General features: G+C 50.2%; 1 protein-coding gene across 3 annotated transcripts in view; it reads right to left on the bottom strand.

The window, feature by feature from the left end:
- The window catches only part of Atp11a (ATPase phospholipid transporting 11A), a 98,026-nt gene that overhangs the window by 47,716 nt on the left and 27,626 nt on the right, over positions 1–22,684 (bottom strand). For all 3 annotated transcript variants that reach the window (XM_042697200.1, XM_042697201.1, XM_042697202.1), the window contains exons 2-5: positions 8,541–8,663; positions 2,669–2,758; positions 2,150–2,230; positions 171–278 (exon numbers count right to left, since the gene is read on the bottom strand). In XM_042697200.1, coding sequence (XP_042553134.1) covers positions 171–278; positions 2,150–2,230; positions 2,669–2,758; positions 8,541–8,663 — 402 coding nt within the window. The remainder of the gene's footprint in view (positions 1–170; positions 279–2,149; positions 2,231–2,668; positions 2,759–8,540; positions 8,664–22,684) is intronic.

The following is a 22,684-nucleotide window of genomic DNA, read 5'->3' as shown; positions in this document are numbered from 1 at the left end:
ATACAGGCATTTCTGCACACACAGGTACTTCTGAATGGTCAGACAGGCCCAAATGTGACCAACTAAATAATCAAAACACACGAAACCTTCAGCGATATGTTATACTCATAGGCCACTTCCAAGTTCCTTTGAAAGCTGTGGTTAAGCCAGGCGCATGCATGGCGCATTACCCTCAGCTTCCGGCTCTGCTTCCGAACCAGCTTGCCGTGCTGGATGAAGTGCACAGGACACTGGTTCATAGCATTATCTGCCTTGTGACGAAGCCAGTCTTCATAACCCTGAAAAGAGACACCCCCAAGTTAGCTGCACAAACATGTCCTCCACATGGTCTGCTGGACACACCAAGACCCACCATACTTTGACTTGCTTTATGTTCACGAGATTAGAAATATGATCCAAGTCTTTATAACTACACATTTGTGACATGACCCATGACATCTCCTCAAGATAAATTCCTAAAAAGGAAGTGTCTGAGTCAAAAGTTGGGTAGGACCATTAGCCCTCGGCTGTGACACTAAGTCCCACAGTGATCTGATTGGTTCCTCAGTCACAAGTGACGGCGTCTGCTCACCACGCTCACCCCTATGTGTGCCGCACACCTCCACAAGCCAACAGAACAGGACTGGGATAGCCATCAGAACAGGCCTGGGAAAGACAGGTATTGTTTTCAAACCTGTATTTCCAGATTACTGTCAGATGAGACACAAAATGAGTTCACAGTAACTGGAATACTCTGCACAATTGTGTTCTAAAAAAACAAGTTCAGGTCTTCTCATGGTGAGGCCTGAACTCCCAGTGGGAGAACACAACACACCTCTACACACACACACCACTCCCCCCACAGGGAACATGGGCCATCCTCACCTGTTACAAATCAGAGCAAATCGTGGCAATGTCTCTACACTACCTCTTGACTGAGGGCTACACTCACTCCATGTCTATGCAACAGTATTTCAGGCAAAGCCAAGTGCTAGTAGTGCACACCTGTAATGTAGCTACTTGAAAGCTGAGATTACTAGGGTTGTAGTCTGAGGCCAGCCTGACAGAAAAGAAAAAAGTTTGAGAGAACTGTCTCAACGAAGACCAGGACAGGCATTCGCCTGTCATCTTGGCTACTGGAAGCCTAATATAGGTATATTGAACCCAGGAAACAAGACCCTAGCACTCAAAAATAACCAGCAGAAATTAAGGCTAGAGGTATGGTTCAGCAGTAGTAAAATGCCTGCTTAGCAAGCATGAGGTCCTGAGTTCAAAACCCCAGTACTGCAGAGAGGAAAGGGAGGGGCTCTGTTAAGTAAGGCAGAGTGGTGTGCACCTGTTATCCTAAGTCACTCAGGGAGCTGGATCAGGAGGGTCATGGCTCCAGTTAACCCAGGTGGAAAAGTCTGTGACTTCATTTCTATGGAGGAAAGCTTATAAGAAGTGAGAACCTAGACTAAAAGTGACCAGGGAAAGTAAGGTGGGAGTGTGGCTCAGCAATAAAATACCAGTCCACCAAGCACAAGGCCCTAGAACTGAGTTAGAAGCTGCTGTTCTATAAATTGCCCAGATGACTCAAGTGAAAAATTCCAATTTGCAGGATAAGTGGTTTGCAGTAGGAAAGCACCTCCTATCAAGAATGCATGACAATTCCACAAGTGACTTGTCCAGAGGAAGACAAAGTACAACTTAACAGGGATGAAGGATCTGAAGATGCTCCTAACACAGAACACTGTTCATTCCAACACAGGACTTCACTCTTTCCTAACATGGGATATCCCACTTTTCTAACACAAACATCACTTGTTCCTAAGATAAGCTATGACCTGATAAACCTACAGAAGGTGGTGCTACGTTATCAGCAGGAGCAGGCTTTGGGAGAGACAGTGCAGGCCTCAGGACTCTGCAGTGTCTGACTTGTGGCAGTCTCTGGTTGGCTCAGGAGGCAGAGACCTATTTTCTTCTCAGATTCAGAAGGTACCAAACTAGTAACTAGCTCTTTGATTTTAACTCAAACAGTAATCCAAAGCAATTGAAAAATAAACCTCTACAATTCAGTTAACTTTTCTATGAGCTAGCTGAAACAAACCAGACTGTAGCTCTGAATGGAAGGCTTCCTTGACATGTGCCAAGGCTGGCACTGCCTTTCTCTAGTCCATGAACTTCTTACCTGCTTGATGGCGGTGACGGTGATGACAAAGAAGAGAGGGAGCCCACTGGTCACTGGACTTGTGGGGGTGTCGATGATCAACTGCAGTGAGGAGAGAGCAAAACACCCATCAGTGACATTGCCAGTGACCTTGATAGCCCACTGCCAGGTACCACAGCCACCTCTTGCTGCTTATGCCTAATTCACTCTGCTGACTCCCCATTGTCTTGCTGCAGCCAGGGAAGCCCCTTAAGAGGTGTGCTGGAGAACCAGGTTTAACATGTGGCAAAGACCCAAGTCTGATGTGCTGATACATTTAACTCATGACACGCACCACTCAGATGCCTGTGTGCACACAGTGCTCTCATCTCATGTGTACTTTCACTGAGATAAGCCTCAGAGAATAGACTGGGTGAACTGTAGACAAGAGGCCTTGAGTCCCTGATCTTTTTATTAGCAATCCGTATGGCAATCAGTTGAGAATCAAAGTCATTTAATTAGATTTACATTTGATGAGATGGAAAACTAGGACTGCCTTACCTGTACGAGAAAGATGATGAGAAAATAAAAGTTGGCTATTCTCCTGAATTGTTCAAATAAGTTCTTGGGAATGAAGTTCCAAAATGTGTACTGTGTAAAAGAAAAGCAACAGTAAGTCACTTGCAGCAGATTCTACTTTCGGGTAGTGTTCTTCTAGAGTATAATGAGCAGTGGTGGATTTCAGAGGAAATTTCTGTTTTAGGCACCAATTCTTCATTCAAAATTGATTTCTGACATTTTATCTGTGTTAACTCCCCAAAACTTATTTAAGAAGGTGTATTCCAAAACTACAAACACAAATTACCTGATTTTCAAGGACTCAAGATAAAATAAATACAAAGTAGCTCTTCTCTTAAAAGAAGAGTAATCTCTTAACAGATATGATCTGTAATGGATATCTCTTAGTCTTCATATATTTCCGAAATGGAATAGCTTAGACCTCTCTCCAGGAAGCCATCCTAAGTCTCCTCATCCAGGGCACAACCTGCCACTCATTAATTAACTGAAACACCTCCCCAGATGTCTAGAATGCATTCACTCAGTAAAAAAGGCACATCAAGAGAAAGAGTTACATTAACATTCCATCTTTTACCCACTGGAATGGTTCAGGTGACAGTCATCTGGGGTCTAGGATTCCTTCTATGTGATCTTAGGCTCTAAAAGAGAAGGGGTGGCAATGTGGGAACTGCCAGCCTCAAGCAATGAGAAACAGATCTAAAACCCTTCTCTCTGCGTGTGCCTGGTTTACAAATTTCCATATGAAGACGTTATAACAAAATACGTGAGATAAAATATCACCTTCTACGTTCTTCTAGATGCAGATCAAGTTTATTCACCTGCTAAACTCAAACAAAATACAGAAATGAACCTCCCACAAAGGAACATGTATCTGAGAATGAAATGGATTGTAAGTAGAGGCCAGAGAACAAGGGAAGGCTGTTTTGTTTTTTTGTTTTTTTTTTTTGTTTTTTGTCAGTCATGGGGCTTGAACTCTGGGCCGGGGTGCTGTCCCTGAGTTCTTCAGCTCAACGCTAGCACTCTACCACTTGAGTCACAGCGCCACTTCCAGGCTGGAGTTTTTATCAGTGCAGAGAAATAGATCTACGCAGGTGTGGAAGGACCTGCAAAGGTGCTTTGAGTCTGTGGGAGCGCTGTGGAGCTGCGGCAGGTGTAAAGACACCTAGTTTTGAGGTCCTAGTGGTGGCTCAACTGCCTACTGCAAGGTAAACTTGTTTTGTGCCAGAGCCACAATCTGGCTGATGGGCTCTGTGAAACTGCACGTGGGGTAAAGGACACGCTGAGGCAGAGTCAAGCAAGCTCCCACCTGCACGGCCCGCAGCACCACAGCAGGGGCGCACAGAACAGCCATGTGAAAAGCAGATTCCCACACCCTCGCCAGGTGTGTGTTACTGTTCTAGGACCCCTGAACCCCAAATTCTAACACCTATCAAGGAACCAGGACCACTGTGGAATTAAAAGCCACTAACCTGTCCATCGGTTCTGAGCGAGCCCTGAAGGTAAGAGTAAATCATACACAGTTACCAGTGCTAACCTGAAATGCTGTAGAAGAAATTATCTAACCTTCTGCAAGTACACAGAAAATGGTCAAGATAGGCCGAAATAAAACAACACCAGCATTTTACTGGAAAACTGACCATGGCTGAATGGTCATAGTTGAAGTATCTGTCTAGGCAGGTGGGCCACCATGCAATGTCTACACTGACCTGCATTTGGGCTACTCTGATATCAACAGTGAACTATTTAATCCTGGAAAAACTCTGGTATCAAAGCCATGGCTGTTTCGATGGTAAGGAAGCAAGGGTAAGAAGTCGGGAGACCACAGATACTTTCTGCACAGACGTTTCAAGGCACTTGAATCACGAGACAAGTCAAAAGACTCACCTCTAGGTCTACAAGGCCATTTTCTTCCCTAAGCTACAAGTGCTATGCCAGCACTGAGCGGGTGCCTACAGCCACCTGCTCCTTGGTAAGCCAATCTCTGGTTTCGTGTTACTGGTCTTGAGTGTGGCCTGTGGAGGTCCCAGCTTTTCTACCCGTGATCCCACAGTCACATGGAATGAGGCCTGGAGGGAACTGGAAGCTGTACTCTGCCAGCAAGATAAGCACCAAGAAGCCTGGGGTATCATCTGTCTGAAGCGGATCCAATCCCACAGGTGTGCACCTGACTGTCTAGAAGATCCAGGAGACTGGATTCTGGCCCACTCAAAAGCCAGGGCATGAGCAGTGCAGAGAAGATGGGACTACTTGAGGGTACCCACCCTGTGTGGATCAGAGGCATCTCTTTCACTGTTACGGAGAAGTGGATGTATAGGCAGGAGGCAGGGCGAATGCTGGACTGCTGGTGCATTGTGAGGAGGCACAGGTGGAGCACAAGACCGCATTGGAACTCTGGGCTTGGGACAGTGCAGCTGAGGGCTGCAAATCCCCTCCAGAGGCCTAGAAGCCTCTGTTTCTTTACTTGGAAATAAGTACTTGTGGCTTCATAGTGTTATTCTGGAACTCAAAGTAAATTCTGAATATGAAAGTCATTTATACAAATATCAGTCAGTAAAATACTCTATATTTGCGCATTAGTGGAGGCAATGCTCTATTTCCTAATGATTTAAATTCAGCTTTCTTTAAGGCACAGAATGACAGTGCAGAGTAAGCTGGTATTTAGTTCTACAACTTTCTTAGGGCAAAGCAGAGAAACGCTGTGTATTTTGTGCCTGGGATAATTTTTCACAGGGCAGCAGCAAACCATCCCTCCTGGGGGCTCAGGAGGGGAGGTGCTACACATGCAAGGGTTGAGGAGAGGGCAGTGGGGAGATCACAAGGTCTTGCTTTCTTTATTCTGCAAGAAATGGATTCCCCCCAAAAGGAAACACACCCCAGCCAGTCACTGAGCACCAAGGTCTGCATTTGTGCCTCACGGCAGTGCTCCAAGTGCGAAGAGTGGTCCTCACATAACGAGCCTTCCACACCATGGGTCTAGCTGGAGTAAACTCACCCAGTCAGGTGTTAGGGCACTTGAAAACTGATTAGTTACAGAAAACTTCCTTTCAACAAAAGACATATATACTCCACATCTGATGTAAAGTCGTGCCTCACATATTAAAGAATATTCACATAACTTGAGCTGTTATTTAAGCAAAAACATTCACATCTTGCCCTGATCTCCAGCTCAGCACTAGCTGAGCTCCAGCGCCACCCCCCCCCCCCCACCTCCCTATTCCCACCCTCCACCCCCGCCCTGAGGTCTGCCAGACCTTCCCGGATCTGATCAGCACACTTGCCCCCATGCCTCCTGGGAACACTTCATGCCAGCTCTCCTCTCTGAAGGGTAAGGGGTGCTCAGTGCTCAGGCATGCTGAGAGCCCACTAGAGGCTGAGCTCAGAGTTGTTCAAGGGCTCTGCCGATGCCCAGGCCTGGCCTCGGGGCCACTCATGGAAAAGCATGTTGACTTAGTTCTACTGGTTCCTGGTGTGAAGAGCTCTCTAGGAGAGATGGTTTTCTGCACTTCCTGGACAAACATCCAGCAGGTCTCCTTTACCAGAAGCTTACAGGGCCTTCCAGTTCAGGATCCCCAGGGAGCCAGAAAGACAAGGCCTCTCAGGGTCAGTACAAACCACTCCCTGCAGGAGAATTTGATAAGCCCAGAAAAATGATAGATGGGCCTCAAATGACTGAGAAAGTAGGTGGGGTGGGGTGTTGGGGGAGAGGAGGCCAAGGTGGGGTGTGCAAAGGACTGGCTAGCAAGGCGCTTATAAGAAGCAAATCCTTCTTCAGTTTCCCACCTTGGTCAGTCAGGAAATGCTGCAGCGTCCCCAAAAGTCTATACAGAACTTTCTATACCAATGAAGGGCTGTCACTGGAGCTGACATGGCTGGGAAGGAAAAGGCTCTGGGGCATGGGCGAGGGCCAGGCATGTACCCAGCACAGCCCCGTGTACCCTGTACACATGGAACAGCCCTGTTCCCAGCCTTGGATATGAGCTGATTTTAAGAAATACATCAGGTTTCTGGACGTTTTCTGACCCCTTCCTTATGGGTTAGTGAGACACATTCAAGCACAGAAAAAGTGTGAGTTACTTCAAAGTATCTCAGATTATAAACAGGTTGGAGAAGGTATGTGTTTGAATGTAAATTTCCATTTCATTTTATTTCTTCTTCACTTACTAAGCTTCTGTAATCACAGAGTACATTCCTTTGGTTGGAATTTTGTTTGGGGCATACTTTTCTAGATTACACATTGTGTTTCTACACTAAAGCTATTATCTGGTTGGAGGCCTGGCTTAGGTGGTAGAGCACCAGCCAATGAGCAAGCGAGTCAGATACTTAGTTTGTGTCCTTGTCTTGGACAAAAAAGATGAAAGCTACTGTAAGTTTTTAAACATCTGTTACAATCTAAACAGCCATAAAATGGGATATGAAATGACGATAACCTTTTCTGACACACAAAGGACGCTGGAAGTTCACAGAAAGCATTTAGCAAGTCCACCACAGGTCTATATCCAGGAAACTATGTGAGCTAAGTGGGACTACACAGGTGTGAATTAAGAAGACCCCACCTGGGAGCCACATGTGACCAAACTGCACCTGCTCCCTGGGTCTATCCACAGAAAACCATGGGTGTACAAAGTAGGTCTACACACAGGAAACCAAGGGTGTGCAAAGTAGGTCTACACACAGGAAACTATGTGTGTACTGCATTGTTCTAACATGTGGGTGTACACACAGGAAACCACTTGTGAATTATGCAGCCTCCCCCTGGGGACTTCACCTTCTCTCTCTCTCACACACACACACACACACACACATACACACACACACACACACACACACACACACACCTCACCACATGCATACATCCTCAGATGATTGGGTTGTGTGCCTCGGAGGAGGTGTCATCTAAAAACACCCTTCACCCTCTCACTTGCACCCAGCACTGCCAGATCCATTTCCCAGGCTGGTTTCTACATGTGAAGCACGTCTGCACTTCCACCCCACTGAGGAAAAGGTGTAGGTGTGACACCATCAGATACCTCCTCAGCATTCGGGGCACTCCGGGAAGAATTCCTCTCTTCTCTGTGTTTGGGGGGAGGGCTGGGAGTGCTGGCATCTCTCTCTTCATTTGCTCTCTCATGGTGGCCGCTCTTACCTCTACCTTATTTTGGCCCAGGGCAGTCAGCACATAGGGCTGGCCAGACAGTTCTGTGGTGTACTGAAAAGATGCAAGGGTGGTGTGAAGTGAATGGGCCTCAGAAGGTGAGTTCCTGCCAAGTGGACAGAAAAGGGGAGGTACTTCAGAGTGGACAGAGAAGTGGCCCGCCGAGTGGACAGAGAAGGGAGAAGGGAGGCCTGCTGAGTGGAAAGAGAAGGGGGGTACTGCCGAGTGGACAGAGAAGGGGGGATACTGTCGAGTGGACAGAGAAGGGGAAACCCTGCCGAGTGGACAGAGAAGGGGAAACCCTGCTGAGTGGACAGAGAAGGGGGGTACTGCCGAGTGGACAGAGAAGGGGAAACCCTGCTGAGTGGACAGAGAAGGGGGGTACTGCCGAGTGGACAGAGAAGGGGAAACCCTGCCGAGTGGACAGAGAAGGGGGGTACTGCCGAGTGGACAGAGAAGGGGAAACCCTGCCGAGTGGACAGAGAAGGGGGGTACTGCCGAGTGGACAGAGAAGGGGAAACCCTGCTGAGTGGACAGAGAAGGGGGTCCTGCCGAGTGCACAGAAAAGGGGGGTACTGCTGTGCTCTCTGGGGTCCTCATGGAGTGGAGTAGCATTTTAATAGCACCAGGAACGCTGTGGCTGCTCAGAACATGCCACATCCCATGGCAAGAAGGACCATGCAAAACAGAGGACAAGACTACCTTGGAGGAGACAATTCTGTTGTCGGGGTATCTCTGTGGAATGTAGGCCTCAGCTCCTGGAGGGGGTTCCTTGTGTCCCACATAGATGGTCCGACTGTCCACCCAGTTCTCTTCTCCTGCACACTGTGGAGGGAAGAGCAGTCAGCATGAGCCTCGGAGCCTGCACCACAAGTCCTCTCCTCGCCCCTATCCCGGTACCTGGCATGAAAACAAAGACCCCGCCTGCGTATGTGGAGAGCCTCGGCTGCTGTTGAGCCCTTCCAAAAGCTTGAGTGCTCACTTGCCAAAATGGTTTCTTGGCCATCCCCCAAGTGGACAGCAGATAAGAGGAGTGTCCATCTGTGCCCAGGGAGAGGCCCCGGGTCTTACAAAAGCTGGCTGTTCGACACAGTCGAGTGGGTATGTTTGAAATACATGTAACAGCAAAGCCCGGGGGCTTCTGGAAGAGACAAGACGATTTGGAAGGAGGCGTCAAATGACATGTGAAAGAGAAACTTGAAACGGTAAAGAATGACCTGTGCTCGCACATCAGCGTTGAGTAAGCAGACTTTCCTGGAATGAGAACGAGAGGCAGAGCTCAGCGTTAGGGAGGCAAGGAGCCCCTTAGGCTCACAGAGGGCCTTTCCACACCCACCAATGGGCCACAGCCATGTGCACTGAAGTCGCACGGGTAAACACCAACCCCCTCTCAGAGCCTCCTGTGTTGTCTGGGCCATGTGTGGCTATACTGCCCTGGACGGGTGGGTGCCTCAATCGGCAGCTCAGGGAGGCATCTGAGGCAGCAGGAACAAAGCCAATGGCAGTACCTGGCCCAGCAGAGCAGAAGCCACTGAGGTTTTGCTTCTCACTGGTGGCCCTCTGATGCCTGGTAGAATTCTCCCCACCTACAGCCCACGGCCCACAGGAACAATGGGGTGGGGACAGCAACACTGCCATGTGTCTGCTCGTGGCTGTGCAACCCTCCCCCGACTCCTTCTTGGTCCTATTTATACCATTAGCCCCTCTACCCACTTATCTGACTACTTTCTGAAGATAGAAGCCCCTCCTGCTGGGCCCAACCTACACATTGCTGGTACATAAACATCTGAGTTCCCCAGTGAGTGGATGTATACCTGTCCACCTGCACCTCCTATGTTAGGGCCGACTTCTACAGAACTGTCTGTACTAACAGAAAAACCAGATCAACCCACCCCTGAGAACTGCAGCCAGGTTCTCAGCAAAGACAAGGGATGTCACCTCCAGCGCCGCTGAGGCGTCTCAGGTCCTGGGGACAGTTGCACACATGACTGCTCCTCCGCTAGCCCTGAGCTCCATGCCACAGAAACCAGGTGCACTTTTCCTTTGCAAGACCTCAGCTTGGCTCCTCAGAGGGAGTTCTTCTACCACATCTGATGCCCACAGCACTGCCCACTCAGGCCAAAGGCCACTGGTGCCTCAGCTCAGGGCACAGGCTTCCCTGCCAACTTGCAGGGAGGCCAAGAAGTGTGACATGACCCCAAACTTCCTTGGCGAGGCTCACAAGCAAATGTACAGCAGGCCAGGAGAAGCCTGAACCCCTCCCTAGAATGCAGCCAGACACTCCTCATCATCATGGGAGGAGATCACCGTGAAGAGACAGTCTATGAAGAGAAGTACAGGCCTGCCTTCTTAACACAGACTGACCCTCCCAGCAACCTTTAAGTCTTAGTTTGCCAGGCAACAGCTGAACTTCAGGATAGCCATGAGCCTGGCTGCTACTGCACCAGCTTTGAGAGGAGCCTGGTTGGGGGGAGCAGGCCCTGCAGGGCACTGTTAGCCAGGGGCAGTTTATTAACACTGTGTCCTTAACACTGTCAAATAGATGCTCTTATTAAACAACTCAAGCATGACAACTTCATGCCACTTTAAATAAGAAATGTAGGATTTACTTCTGTGAGACAGATTAGGAAATAAACTACCCACCAGCATGAAGCAGGATTTGTCTCAACCTTAAAACAAAAACTCACTTGAGAATGAACTAGATGCATGTTAGATGCAAGGTAAATCCTGCACAAGAAAGCCGTGTTCAGTGGCCCACCAAAGGGTGAAGAGAGGACCTGGAGGATGCCCGTGGCTCCTCGCTGTCCCCAGGGTGACAGCCCGAGGACAGCATCAGTGCTGGACATGTGAGAAGTTACAGTGCCCGACCAACTATGCTCACCAGCATGCATGTGAACAGGATACAGACAAGGCATATCCATCACCTGTCTGCTGAAGAGGGCCAGTCCCTTGCACACAGTGATTATTCCTATGCACAGTTTGCTTGCACAGTGATTATTCCTAGCACAGTCTGCTGGCACACAGTGGTTATTCCTATGCACAGTCTGCTGGCACAGGAGGCGATTATTCCCATGCACAGTCTGCTGGCACACACTGATTATTCTGATGCACAATCTGCTGGCACACACAGTGATTATTCTGATGCACAGTCTGCTTGCACACACAGTGATTATTCCTATGCACAGTCTGCTTGCACACATAGTGATTATTCCTATGCACAGTCTGCTGGCACCCGTGGTGATTATTCCTATGCACAGTCTGCTGGCACCCGTGGTGATTATTCCTATGCACAGTCTGCTGGCACCCGTGGTGATTATTCCTATGCACAGTCTGCTGGCACCCGTGGTGATTATTCCTATGCACAGTCTGTTGGCACATACAGTGATTATTCCTATGCACAGTCTGTTGGCACGTACAGTGATTATTCCTATGCACAGTCTGCTGGCACACACAGTGATTATTCCTATGCACAGTCTGCTGGCACACGTGGTGATTATTCCTATGCACAGTCTGCTTGCACAGACAGTGATTATTCCTATGCACAGTCTGTTGGCACAGACAGTGATTATTCCTATGCACAGTCTGCTTGCACACATGGTGATTATTCCTATGTACAATCTGCTTGCACACACAGTGATTATTCCTATGCGCAGTCTGCTGGCACAGGCGGCGATTATTCCTATGCATAGTCTGCTTGCGCACACGGTGACAATTCCTATGCAGTCTGCTAGCACACACAGTGATTACTCCTATGCACAGTCTGCTTGCACACATGGTGATTATTCCTATGTACAATCTGCTTGCACACACAGTGATTATTCCTATGCGCAGTCTGCTGGCACAGGCGGCGATTATTCCTATGCATAGTCTGCTTGCGCACACAGTGACAATTCCTATGCAGTCTGCTAGCACACACAGTGATATTCCTATGCACAGTCTGTTGGCACAGGCGGTGATTATTCCTATGCATAGTTTGCTCACGCACACAGTGACAATTCCTATGCAGTCTGCTAGCACACACAGAGATTATTCCTATGCACAGTCTGCTAGCACACACAGTGATTATTCCTATGCAGTCTGCTGGCACAGGCGGTGATTATTCCTAGGCACAGTCTGCTGGCACACACAGTGATTATTCCTATATTTTCTTCCTCCTTTGGGGAACATAACAGGTTTCCATGGGCAATCTAGTAACTACCAGTACTCCTACCTTGCTTGTTATCTTCTGCCTGCCTCTGGTGCATGTGCACCCCCTGGCCTCAGAGGGAAGAGCCATTTGGAGCTATCCGAACTACATCCCCTTTTCAGGCTTCCAAGTAAGTTCCAGAAACCTAGGGAGAAAACTCTTCCAGGAGGGGAACCACTTGGGTGCAGACAGGAAGCAATTCAGACAAAAGGCCCTAGGTCCCCAGAGATAGTTCTTTACCTATCAATTCCTGAGCACGTGATAAATTACTTCAGTTAAAAAATGAGGCCACAAGCCGGGCGCTGGTGGCTTACACCTGTAATCCTAGCTACTCAGGAGGCTGAGATCTGAGGATCGGGGTTCAAAGCCAGCCCGGGCAGGAGAGACTGTGAGACTCCTATCTCCAATAAAACCACCAGAAAACCAAAAGTGGTGCTGTAGGTCAAGTGGTAGAGCGCTCGCCTTGAGCTGAAGAGCTGAGGGACGGTGCCCAGGCCCAGAGTTCAAGCCCCACGACTGACCAAAAAAAAAAAAAAAAAAATGAGGCCACATCATTGGCCAACCTGCAGTATGTCTTGCTGTGGTCTTTTACCACATCCTACAGTGTAACTCAACACAAGGCTGGTGCTTGCAGGAACTTCCTAGCTACCAGCTGGACCACTGCACCTCCCGAGTGCCTGTGCTCGGGGGCCCTGCACCCCGCCACATTTGCACACCCTGGACACCCTGCTACACTGGGGAGAGGCACCATGATGCTGATGTGGGGTCCTATCCTCTGCAGGAGGCTCACAGGCCTAAGAACCAAACAAAAGCTGTGAGGGAGAGGCTGTCAGGTGCACCAGCACAGCCCATTCCCAAGGCTCACACAACAAGACTACAAAAGGCACAAGGGCAGAAGGAGGGGCCCAATGGAGACAGGAGTGCCCAGTGGGAGGAGCCCAATGGAGAGAGCCACGCCCCATGGGCCCTGGATCTCACCACCACCTTTTTCCTGCAAGACTAAGAGCTCAGTGGAAAGAAGCACCAGAACTGTCTGTAGCTAGGAAGAGAGGCTGGGCTGGGCCAAAGGGTGGGCACAGGAGCAGGCAGGGCGGGAGGGGAGAAAGCAGGGCCAGGAGGGGAGAGGCAGGGTGGTAGAAGCCCATCCTGGAAGGTTCTAGCTCCCACCAAGTAAGGGTGCTCAGGAGACTGGACACCCCCCCAGGACCAAGGGTTGGAGACAGCATCATTGTGGCCATACCGACATAGCTCTTGAGGTGACATTCCAGGCAAGGCAACTCTGGCAATACTGAGCGACAGAAGCATCAAGGTGAAGATTAATTCCTGCTCTCCTAACCTCTGGACAAGGGGATGCAACTACTCCTATAATCATGTGAACAACTTTTTCTCTTTAAATAGAACTTGGGGTCATTTCCATCCCACAGAGAAATACCAGAACTGCAGATCACCACAAAGCACAGGCTTCTGCACAAAACACTGAAAGGACAGGTGAGCGGCAGGCTCCTGTGGCTGGGCTCGGCCAGCGCGCACACACACACATACACAATACACATTTTTCTCTCAGTAATAGTGCCAGTCTGGGCCAGCCATGTGACTTTGCCCACAATGACTGATTCTTCAAGTACTAAGAGGAGTAGAGCAGTACTTCTGGCAGACAGTACAAAGGAGAGCGTCTGGTGGGCAAGGAGAAGACCCATGAGCTTCACAACAGCACAAAGGAGCTAGGCTCCACCCTGTACTCTCACTTCCTGTTCAGCATCTGAGCCAGGCTCTGCCCTTTACCCTCACTTCTTGTATGGCATCTGAGCAGATTCGGGGTGATCGGACAGTGGAGGGACACGCTTTGATGCTGTGGCATAGAGGAGGCAGACACGGAAAGCAGCAGCAGCAGGCTGCAGTCCGGGCCATGGGGTGGGCAGCCTAAGTGCAGGAAGGCCCCCAGTGGGCTTGGGGAGGACACCTGATCTGTCCTCGCTGGACCTGACTGGCAATCGGGACCCAAAACAGCCGTGACTATCTTCTGCCTAGTGCAGATGATGTGGATGGGACTTTGTCATAGCTTGAGGTCTGGATTCGGTCCCTGACCACTAAGGATGGGACACACTTTTAAGTTCTTCCACTCAGATCAGAGGAGGGCATTTTGAAATAACTCACACAGAAAACTAGAGTTTAGAACGAGCCACCAAGACTACAAATGTTAATGCTTTTGCCATATTTGTATCAGATAAACACTTTCATAGAACTAAATTCAAAATATACTTTTTAAAAAGAAATTCCAAAATATTTGCCTTCTCCCTCTTTTTAAAAATTCAGAGCACTGGTCTCAGCCAGTCAGGGGCTGAGATAGAGAGGATCATGGTTTCAGGCCAATCCAGGCACAAGGTTCATGAGCTCCTAGCTCCAGAAAAAGGCTGGTTGTGGCAGTGTAGGCCTGTCATTTCAGCTGTGGCATTAAGCATAAATGAGAGGACTGAGGTCCAGGCTGGCCTGGGCAAAAAGTAATACCCAGTCTCAAAGCTAACCAGAGCAAAATGGTCTAAAGGTATGGCTCAAGTGGAACAGCACCTGCCTAACAAATGTGAAGCCACAGTTCAACACTTCTACAAGAAAAACGCTGGACAGCAAATGAAGAGAAGATGCAGCTGCCTACTACTGTAGGGAGGCTATCATCCCTGGACACCTAGATCCTGAGAACGCAAACATCCAGACCCTGGGCATCTTTATATGTGTATGTGTGCACACACAAGTGCACACCAGTCCTGCGGTTTGGACTTAGTGCCTGGACACTGTCCCTGAACTTTTTTTCACTTAAGGCTAACACTCTACCACTTTAGCTACAGCTCCACCTCCAGCTTTTTGGTGGTTAACAGGAGATAAGAGTCTCATGGACTTTCTTGTCTGGGCTGGACTTTAACTGTGATCTTCAGATCTCAGCCTCTTAATAGCTAGGGTTACAGGCGTGAGCCACCAGCGTCCAGCTCCTGAGTTGTACCCTTGAGACATGTGGATCTTGGGATACAGGTCCTGCCTCAACAAAGCCCTTGTGCCCTCCTGTGGGGAGTCCAAACAGCCATTACTCTCCTTGGCCAGGGCAGCTCCGGTCCCTCCATCTTCTAAGCTTCCTTCTCCCCACCTCTTCTAGCAAAACAACCCACAGTTCTTAACATACTGTGGGTGGGATCCCCGCAAGCTTTAGGCAAACAAACAAAGCTTTGTTTTCCACAAGGTATTCCAGTGTCTGGTGAGGCTCTAGTGGGGAGACACTGGGAAGAAGAGAGAATAAGGTGAGGCCATGTACAGGGAAGGCCACGCTGTCCAGCCACCCCAACAGGCCATGGACAAGGAAGACCATGCTGTCCAGCCACCAACTCAAGCTAACAGGAGACTATGGACAGGGAAGACCATGCTGTCCAGCCACCCCCAACAGGCCATAGACAGGGAAGACCACACTGCCCAGCATCCCCCAACAGGCCATGGACAGGGAAGACCACGCTGTTTAGCAACCCCCAACAGGCCATGGATAGGGAAGGCCATGCTGTCCAGCCACCCCCAACAGGCCACAGACTGGAAAGGTCACCCACTCCCAACTGAAGCCAACAGGACACGCACGTCCACAGTCCCCTCTGCCCAGTATGCACTGCCACCTCTCTGCACTTAGGAGGAGGCAAAATGCTTCCAAATTCCTGATTCAACCAGGAAATACTGCAAGCCACCACAGCAGGTGTGTCCATCCACAGCCTCGGCTAAGCAGAGTGGCTAAAAAGGACCACGGGCAAGGTGAGCTTTAGATGAGAGGCTGGAAACCAGCACCCACACTGGTCTCCTTATGGAAGTTTTAAATTTCAGCTAAAACAAGCAAAACCCACTAACCAAATTACCCTGTGGGGAGAGAACAAGCATGTCATTGAGCCTCAATTACAGATCAATTTTAGAGGCAGTGACTCCTGGGACAAGGTTCAAATTTCCAGGCATCAGATGGCAGAGCCAGTCTCACTGAGGTGTCTGCTTGGAGCTGTGAAGTTCCTGCCTCAGGGGCCTGTGTGATTAAAGACTAGTGCCCAGCCCCCTAATGTGCTCAGTCTCAGCCAATGCTGAAGTCCCTGGGCCTCCCTTCCTCTGCCTGAGTCCAGCCATGTCTACCTGAGGTGATCATCTTCATTCCTAAGCCAGGCTGGCTGGGGTGTAATGCTCCATGCTTCTACATGGGATGCCCGAGAAGCACTGCAGGGATGAGGCTGCCCTTCCCCAGACATCGTCTGCCAATCTTTGCAGTTGGGGGCCTGGGGCCACTTGTGGTCAAGGACAGGGGACACTGTGGGTGAGGCAGGACCCTGAGCCTGTCCTTCACTTCATACTGTGGATGTACACCACGGACATCTGATTAGCCAACGATCAGTGAGCATGACTGGGTTTGTCTCCTTTGCCTAGTAATCCTGGGTATTTGTGAGGCTCCTGATGGCCCAGGAAGGTATTTTTAAACACACATCATTTAGACACAAAAGCACATTGATCATCCAGTTGCTGGACATCATTAAACACTGGCTGACCTAGGTCATGATTTTCCAGATCTAGAACTGGAAAGAAACATGAATTGTAATAGGTGACTGGGGCTTTCTCAGGGCCCACTTCAGCCTGGGACCCGGGAAGACACACCGGGATCCCAGGGTTCAGGGACTGGGACAGGCAGGACAGACGCACAAGAACCGGCCCCTGACATACTCTCCGGTTATCAGGCCACGCAGCGGGAGTCCAAATAGCCAGTTTCACCTGATTCACCACATGGTAACAGAAATCTCCCAACTTGTGCCCAGCAGAAGCAGCTGGGGATGACAGGGCCAGCCTGGCTTTCCTGGGAAACAGGCAAAGGCAGTAGGGAAATGGCCAGCAGAACTAGTTTTCATCAGCCTCCCACACTAAACTGGCTTTTATTTTTATATTTTGGCAGTATTGGGTTTGAACTCAGAGCCTTGTGCTTGCTTAAAAAGAGCTATACCACTTAATCCTTTTTTCAGATAGTATACTTTGTCTTTCCCCTGGGGTTAGCCTGGATGGTAATCCTCTACCTGGAGCCTCCTAGGTAGCTGGGAGTAAAGGCATGTACCATCCTGCATGGCTTCTTTCATTAAATGAACTCTTACTTTTTCCAGGACTAGCCTGGGCTTACCAGATCTGGCAATCCCCTGAGGAGCTGGGCTAACAGGAAATGAGCCATACATCCAGCGTCAGACCTGAGCATCCCATGCTTAATGCCTGCCTGTAAAGATACAGGGACAGCCTGGAAGCCATCAGTATCCTTTCACCCATGCAGCAACATCCTGCAGCCATGGCATGAATGCATGCTACAATACACTACACACCGCATCCACTGCCTACTCAGATCTGCTACACACGCATCTATGCTCACAGACTCAAGCTGCACACACTGCACACTGCCTCCACATAGTTGTTACACACGCATCTATGCTCACAGACTCAAGCTGCAGATATGCTGCACACTGCCTCCACAGAGCTGTAATACACACATCTATGCTCACAGATTCAAGCTGCAGATATGCTGCACACTGCCTCCACAGAGCTGTTACACACACGTCTATGCTCAACAGACTCAAGCTGCACACGCTACACACTGCCTCCACAGAGCTGTTACACACGCGTCTATGCTCACAGACTCAAGCTGCAGATATGCTGCACACTGCCTCCACAGATTTGCTACACACGTATCTATGCTCACAGAGTTGGGAACACCTCACTCTGCTGAGCTCAGGACTCTGGGAGTGAGGGGTGGAGACAGTTATAGTGTCACCTTTGAGGCCAGGCTCCCCTTCCTAGCCTCTGGAGAGACCAGAGAGAAAGGTGCAGCATGAAGCCATGGGGCCCAACCTCTAGCCATGGATGCCAACAATGCTGCTCTCATGCCTGCTCCTGCAGTTTGCCTTGGAAGCCCTCAGTACTTAGCCCCTGGCAAAGCCCACAGTCCTGGATCTCACAGAGTAGCTCCGTGGCCTCTATGTCTGTTGGGAACAGGGTTGGAGCCCAGGTTGGTGCTAGGGAAGCCTGAGTACACTGTGGCCAGCAAAGGTGACCAGCATGCTGCCCAGGTTGGGTGTGGACAGCAGTGCTGCTCCATGAGCAAGACAAAGATCAAGAGCGTTGAGGACAGGGGCTGTCAAGCCTCTGCTGTCCCGGCTCACAACCACCCAAGCCCTGCCACTGATCACCCACGCACCACAACAGAAGCATACCCAAGCCTCAGGTGTCTCCAACCATTCTCAACAGTAGAAGAAGCCAACGCACAGCAGGGACAGCCCTGAGGGTGGCAAGTTCCACCAAGTACAGGACAAATGCCCACAACATGCATCTAGACCAGTGTCCTCCAAGCAACTGCCTGAATCTGTCACATGGCAGGCGAGGAAACCCGGCCACTTCTGCATTATCATCAGTACGGAGTCTCCCCTTCTGAAGACCAGTTAGCCAGAAAGCCAAGCAAAGGCATCCAAATTCACAAACAAATACATGTGAGTCTACATGTGGATTTGCCTCCCACTGCACTGTATGCTTACTTGAAAATATTGAATATATATCTAATGAAGGCCAACAAAAAGCTCTGAGTCAGTAATTACGGCACGCTGTTTAGTGAAAACACTGACAAATTGGGTAACAACATACGCAGAACCATCAGAAATCACAGTTCAGCTGGCTATGGGCTGAGGAATAAGCTGCCTGTGATCCATGCAAATTCCTAAAACTTCAGCCTCCACCCAGGGGACGCTAACTCACTAGAGCCTCAGCTGCGCATCGCCACCACCAAGAGGGTCCGTGGAGCTGGCTGTGGGAGGCCGCAGGCTCAGCACAGCACTGTGGCCCAAAGACCAGAGCTGTCTCCCAGTACACAGCTCTCAAGCGGGGGAGGGAGCTGTGAGAACAGCAGCAGGACAGACACAATCTTGGGAGGTGGTATGAGGGGAAGAACAAGCTACAAGGATGCAGGATGGGTGGGAAATAGAAACGCAAAATGTTTCAGAGGAAGGGAAGAAACTACAGGCCTGAGCTGAGAGCTGGGACGGCCAGAAGCCAGTGTCAAGCTGGGGCAGAGAACAAAAGCCCAGAAGGTCAGGCCAGCTCTTGGAGATGACCACGCAAGGAGGTGGGATGTTCTCAGGCAGTGTATTACAGATTTATACGGTGGCCCCCAGTCCCCTGGACTCCAATGCTCTGCACCTCTGACAGGGCTCATTTTGCATCTGATGGTTTACTCCTCTCTGCCTTTAAAAAGGCAGCAAAGACCAAACTGACCCTTTACCCGGGAATAGGAGGGTGCCCACTCTACAGGGACTTCAGATGCGCACTTAACTGTTTCTGCTTTTCCTCCACACAACTGCAAGTCTACAGAAGGAAGCATCTAGCTGGCTTGGAGACTCCATCTCCCTTACCTGCACACACACACACTCCTTTCAAGTCCAACCCTGAGAATGAGAGGGTCACTGTGCATACAGGGGTGGGGCTTAGAGATGAACCCCTCCACCAGGATTGTGCCCAAGGACACCCAGAGTGCAGGAGCGATTCTCAGCTAGTGCAAACTTCTCTGTACCTCCACAGGGGCCGCAGTAAGTCCTGTGGACAAGGGAGCAAACTTCTTTTTTGGGGGGGAGGTCTGGTCATGAGGCCTAAACTCTGGGCCTGGGCGCTGTCCCTCAGCTCTTCAGCTCAAGGCTAGCGCTCTACCACTTGAGCCACAGCGCCACTTCCGGCTTTTTTCTTTTTGCTTATGTGGTGCTGAGGAATCGAACCCAGGGCCTCAGGCATGCAAGGCAAGCGCTCTACCACTGAGCCACCTTCCCAGCCCCAAGGGAGCGAACTTCTGAGGCCAACACTTAAGCCTCTGCTTGGCCTCAAGCCAGAAGATGCTGAGGAATGGGGAGAACTCTTGAGGCAGCAGAGATAGTTTTTGCAACAAAAGGATTTGAACTCTGGGCTTCACACAAGCACTCTGCTCTATGCCTCACCCACAACCATTTCCTGTAGGGGTTGAAACAGGGGCTTGCTTCTCACCCAGGCATGTACCTCAAGCTCAATCCACCTATATTTGGCTTCTGTCAAGCCTAGGATAAAAGGCACATGCCACCACACCCAGCTACTTCCACGGAGGCAAGTCTGTGTTGGCTTTTGGCAAGGCTGGTCTGAAAGGGCAGCCCTCCCAATCTCAGCCTCCACAGAGACCCTGGAATTTTATATGAATAAGATGTAAGGAAAACTTGTCTCTTCAGAATATCAGACTTACTCATTTGTATTTCTGTAAAGCCAGCTCCTCCATACCACTAAGAACTCGTGAGGTTGAGCCAACGGCCATGATAAGATTTCAGGAACAGCCTGGAGACTGTCCAGAATCACAGACCCTGTGCCTTATGGCTGGGGTCTCCAACAGTCCTTCCTTATTCACAGTGTCCTTCAGAGTTCAGAGAACCACTGCCACCCACAATCGCAAACTCCACCCCATAGCTCCTCAGGACTGTGCACAGCTGCCAAGCCAGCCCAGACCCTACGCTCCCAGGATGCACAACACAAGGGAAGCACGGTGATCAGTGAGCAGACAGGAGGCAGGCAGGACCCAGGGCAGAACAGGGGCCCAGAGGTTCAAAGGTCCTCCCCACCAGTGGGGGCTGAAAAGTGAGCACACAGCTCAGCAAGTGAAGCCATGCTAAGCTGGCCCTGGCTGGACTCTGACAGATAACCTGACCATCCCTACCCGTGCCTCAAGTGGTGCGTGTCTGACAACAGTGACATCCGAAAACCCTAAGGGGACATCCCTGAAATCCACACTTATAAGCCAATCATGTCCTGAGGCACCTCCACCTGGAGATCAATGCCCAAACCACCCCTTCAGAACAGGACATCCAACGGAGGCTTGAGGGGGTTGTTTCCCATCCATCCATTAATGAAGTAACCTGTGCTCCTGCTTCATTAGGATCAGCACCAAGAAATGTTGCCAAGTTGTTCTTATCTGGTTAATCCAACGATACCCAGGTGAACGGTTCTCCTGGGACTGAGTTGGGGGTCACGGTTCCCAACAAGCGCCTGTGCGTTTTCTTGAAGCCTGTGATTTACCATGAAAACCTGACAAAATGTTTCATCTGGAGCCTAAAGTTCACGTAAAAATCCCACTGCTACCTTCATTCTCTCAGCCGTTTCTTAATCCTAACTGTGTCACACAAATGTCCTCAGAGGAATACTAATCAGACAAGGAGAGGGGCCAAGTAGGGCGGCAGAGGGGATGAGAACAGAGCAGGCAGCGTGAGGGCAGATCAGCCAGAGACCATGGTGCCCGACGAGATGTCACCATGAACACGGGCACACTGCACAGACACCCCTGCACCTTCTCAACCCAGTTTAGAGTATGGCCCCATACAGACACCACTACTCTACAAGGCATATGTCCCTCAGCATGCCACTGCAGGCTGTATACCTCATCTCCCAGCTCCTGGCACAGTTCCAGACAAAACGCGCAACATCCCACATAGTGCCCAGCAGCACCAAAATTGATAGGGCGGATATACATGGAAACTACTGTCAGGAAGGAAGAACGTTTCCATGCTACCAGCTCATGCCACACAGGCTGCTGAGAGCACCAGATGAGACCTCTGACATTTCCAGGACAAAGAACAGAAGGCAAGCAGGCTGAGGCTCAGCTGGTCTGGTTAATCCAACACTGGCTCAGGCTCTGTCCTGAGTGTCCATGCTGCCCTGGGTTAGAGGAGGGCAGTGGTCAGAAAAGAGGTGTGGAGGGCTGGGAAGGTGGCTCAGTGGTAGAGTGCTTGCCTCGCATGCTTAAGGCCCTGGGTTCGATTCCTCAGCAACACTTAAGTAGAAAAAAAAAGTCAAAGTGGGGCTGTGGCTCAAGTGTTAGAGTACTAGCCTTGAACTGAGGAGCTGAGGGACAGAGCCCAAGCGCAGAGTTCAGGCCCCACAACTGAAAAAAAAAAAAAAAAAAAAAAGAAGGGAAGAAAGAAAGAAAAAAAAAAGAAGTGTGGTGTCTAGAGGTGGGAAGTGGATGAGAGCCCGTGGAGGTAGGGGTGGGCTCTGGATTGGGGAGTTTCTGGAGGAAAGTCTCACTAGAAGAAGAGTTCGCTCCCTCCAGGAATTTGCTGTCCTGAGTGGCAAAGCAGCCCCTCCCCGCCCCCTCCCCCCCCCCCAGTCCCAACCAGGTCCAACCATCAGATATACCTACAAATGCAGTGCATGAAAACCAGCTGGACACAACTCCAGGTCCCGGTGAGCGACTGTGGGACAGCTGTCAGCACACATGCTGTCTCCCTACATGGCAGGAGGACAAACACTCTGTCCAGATACCCAAGTGCCACTTGCTCTAACACCCAGTATGCCAGAGCACCAAGAGCTGAGGCAGGCTGTCCTGCCCCCGCTGAGAGCATCTGTAGTGGATGGTCAGCACTGGCCCTCTGACCCGTTAGAATCAGGTATGGCAGAGCAGCACAGAGAGCCACTCTGCCAGGTGGCACAAAGCACTGGTGAGCTGCTGACCAGCATTCCTGCCCCATCTCCAGGACTCCACAGTGGGTGGAACTAGTGCTGGTGGGAAATGGCCATGAAGCCCTCCCACTGTCCACATGATGTCCACCCACTGTCCTCCCTGGCTGCCTGCACACGT

Source organism: Dipodomys spectabilis, unplaced genomic scaffold (genome assembly GCF_019054845.1).
Source record: "Dipodomys spectabilis isolate Male_0828 unplaced genomic scaffold, ASM1905484v1 ptg000215l, whole genome shotgun sequence".
NCBI classification, from domain to species: Eukaryota; Metazoa; Chordata; class Mammalia; order Rodentia; family Heteromyidae; genus Dipodomys; species Dipodomys spectabilis.
The sequence above is the reverse complement of the archived record's forward strand: the minus strand, read 5'-3'. Positions and strand labels throughout refer to the sequence as shown.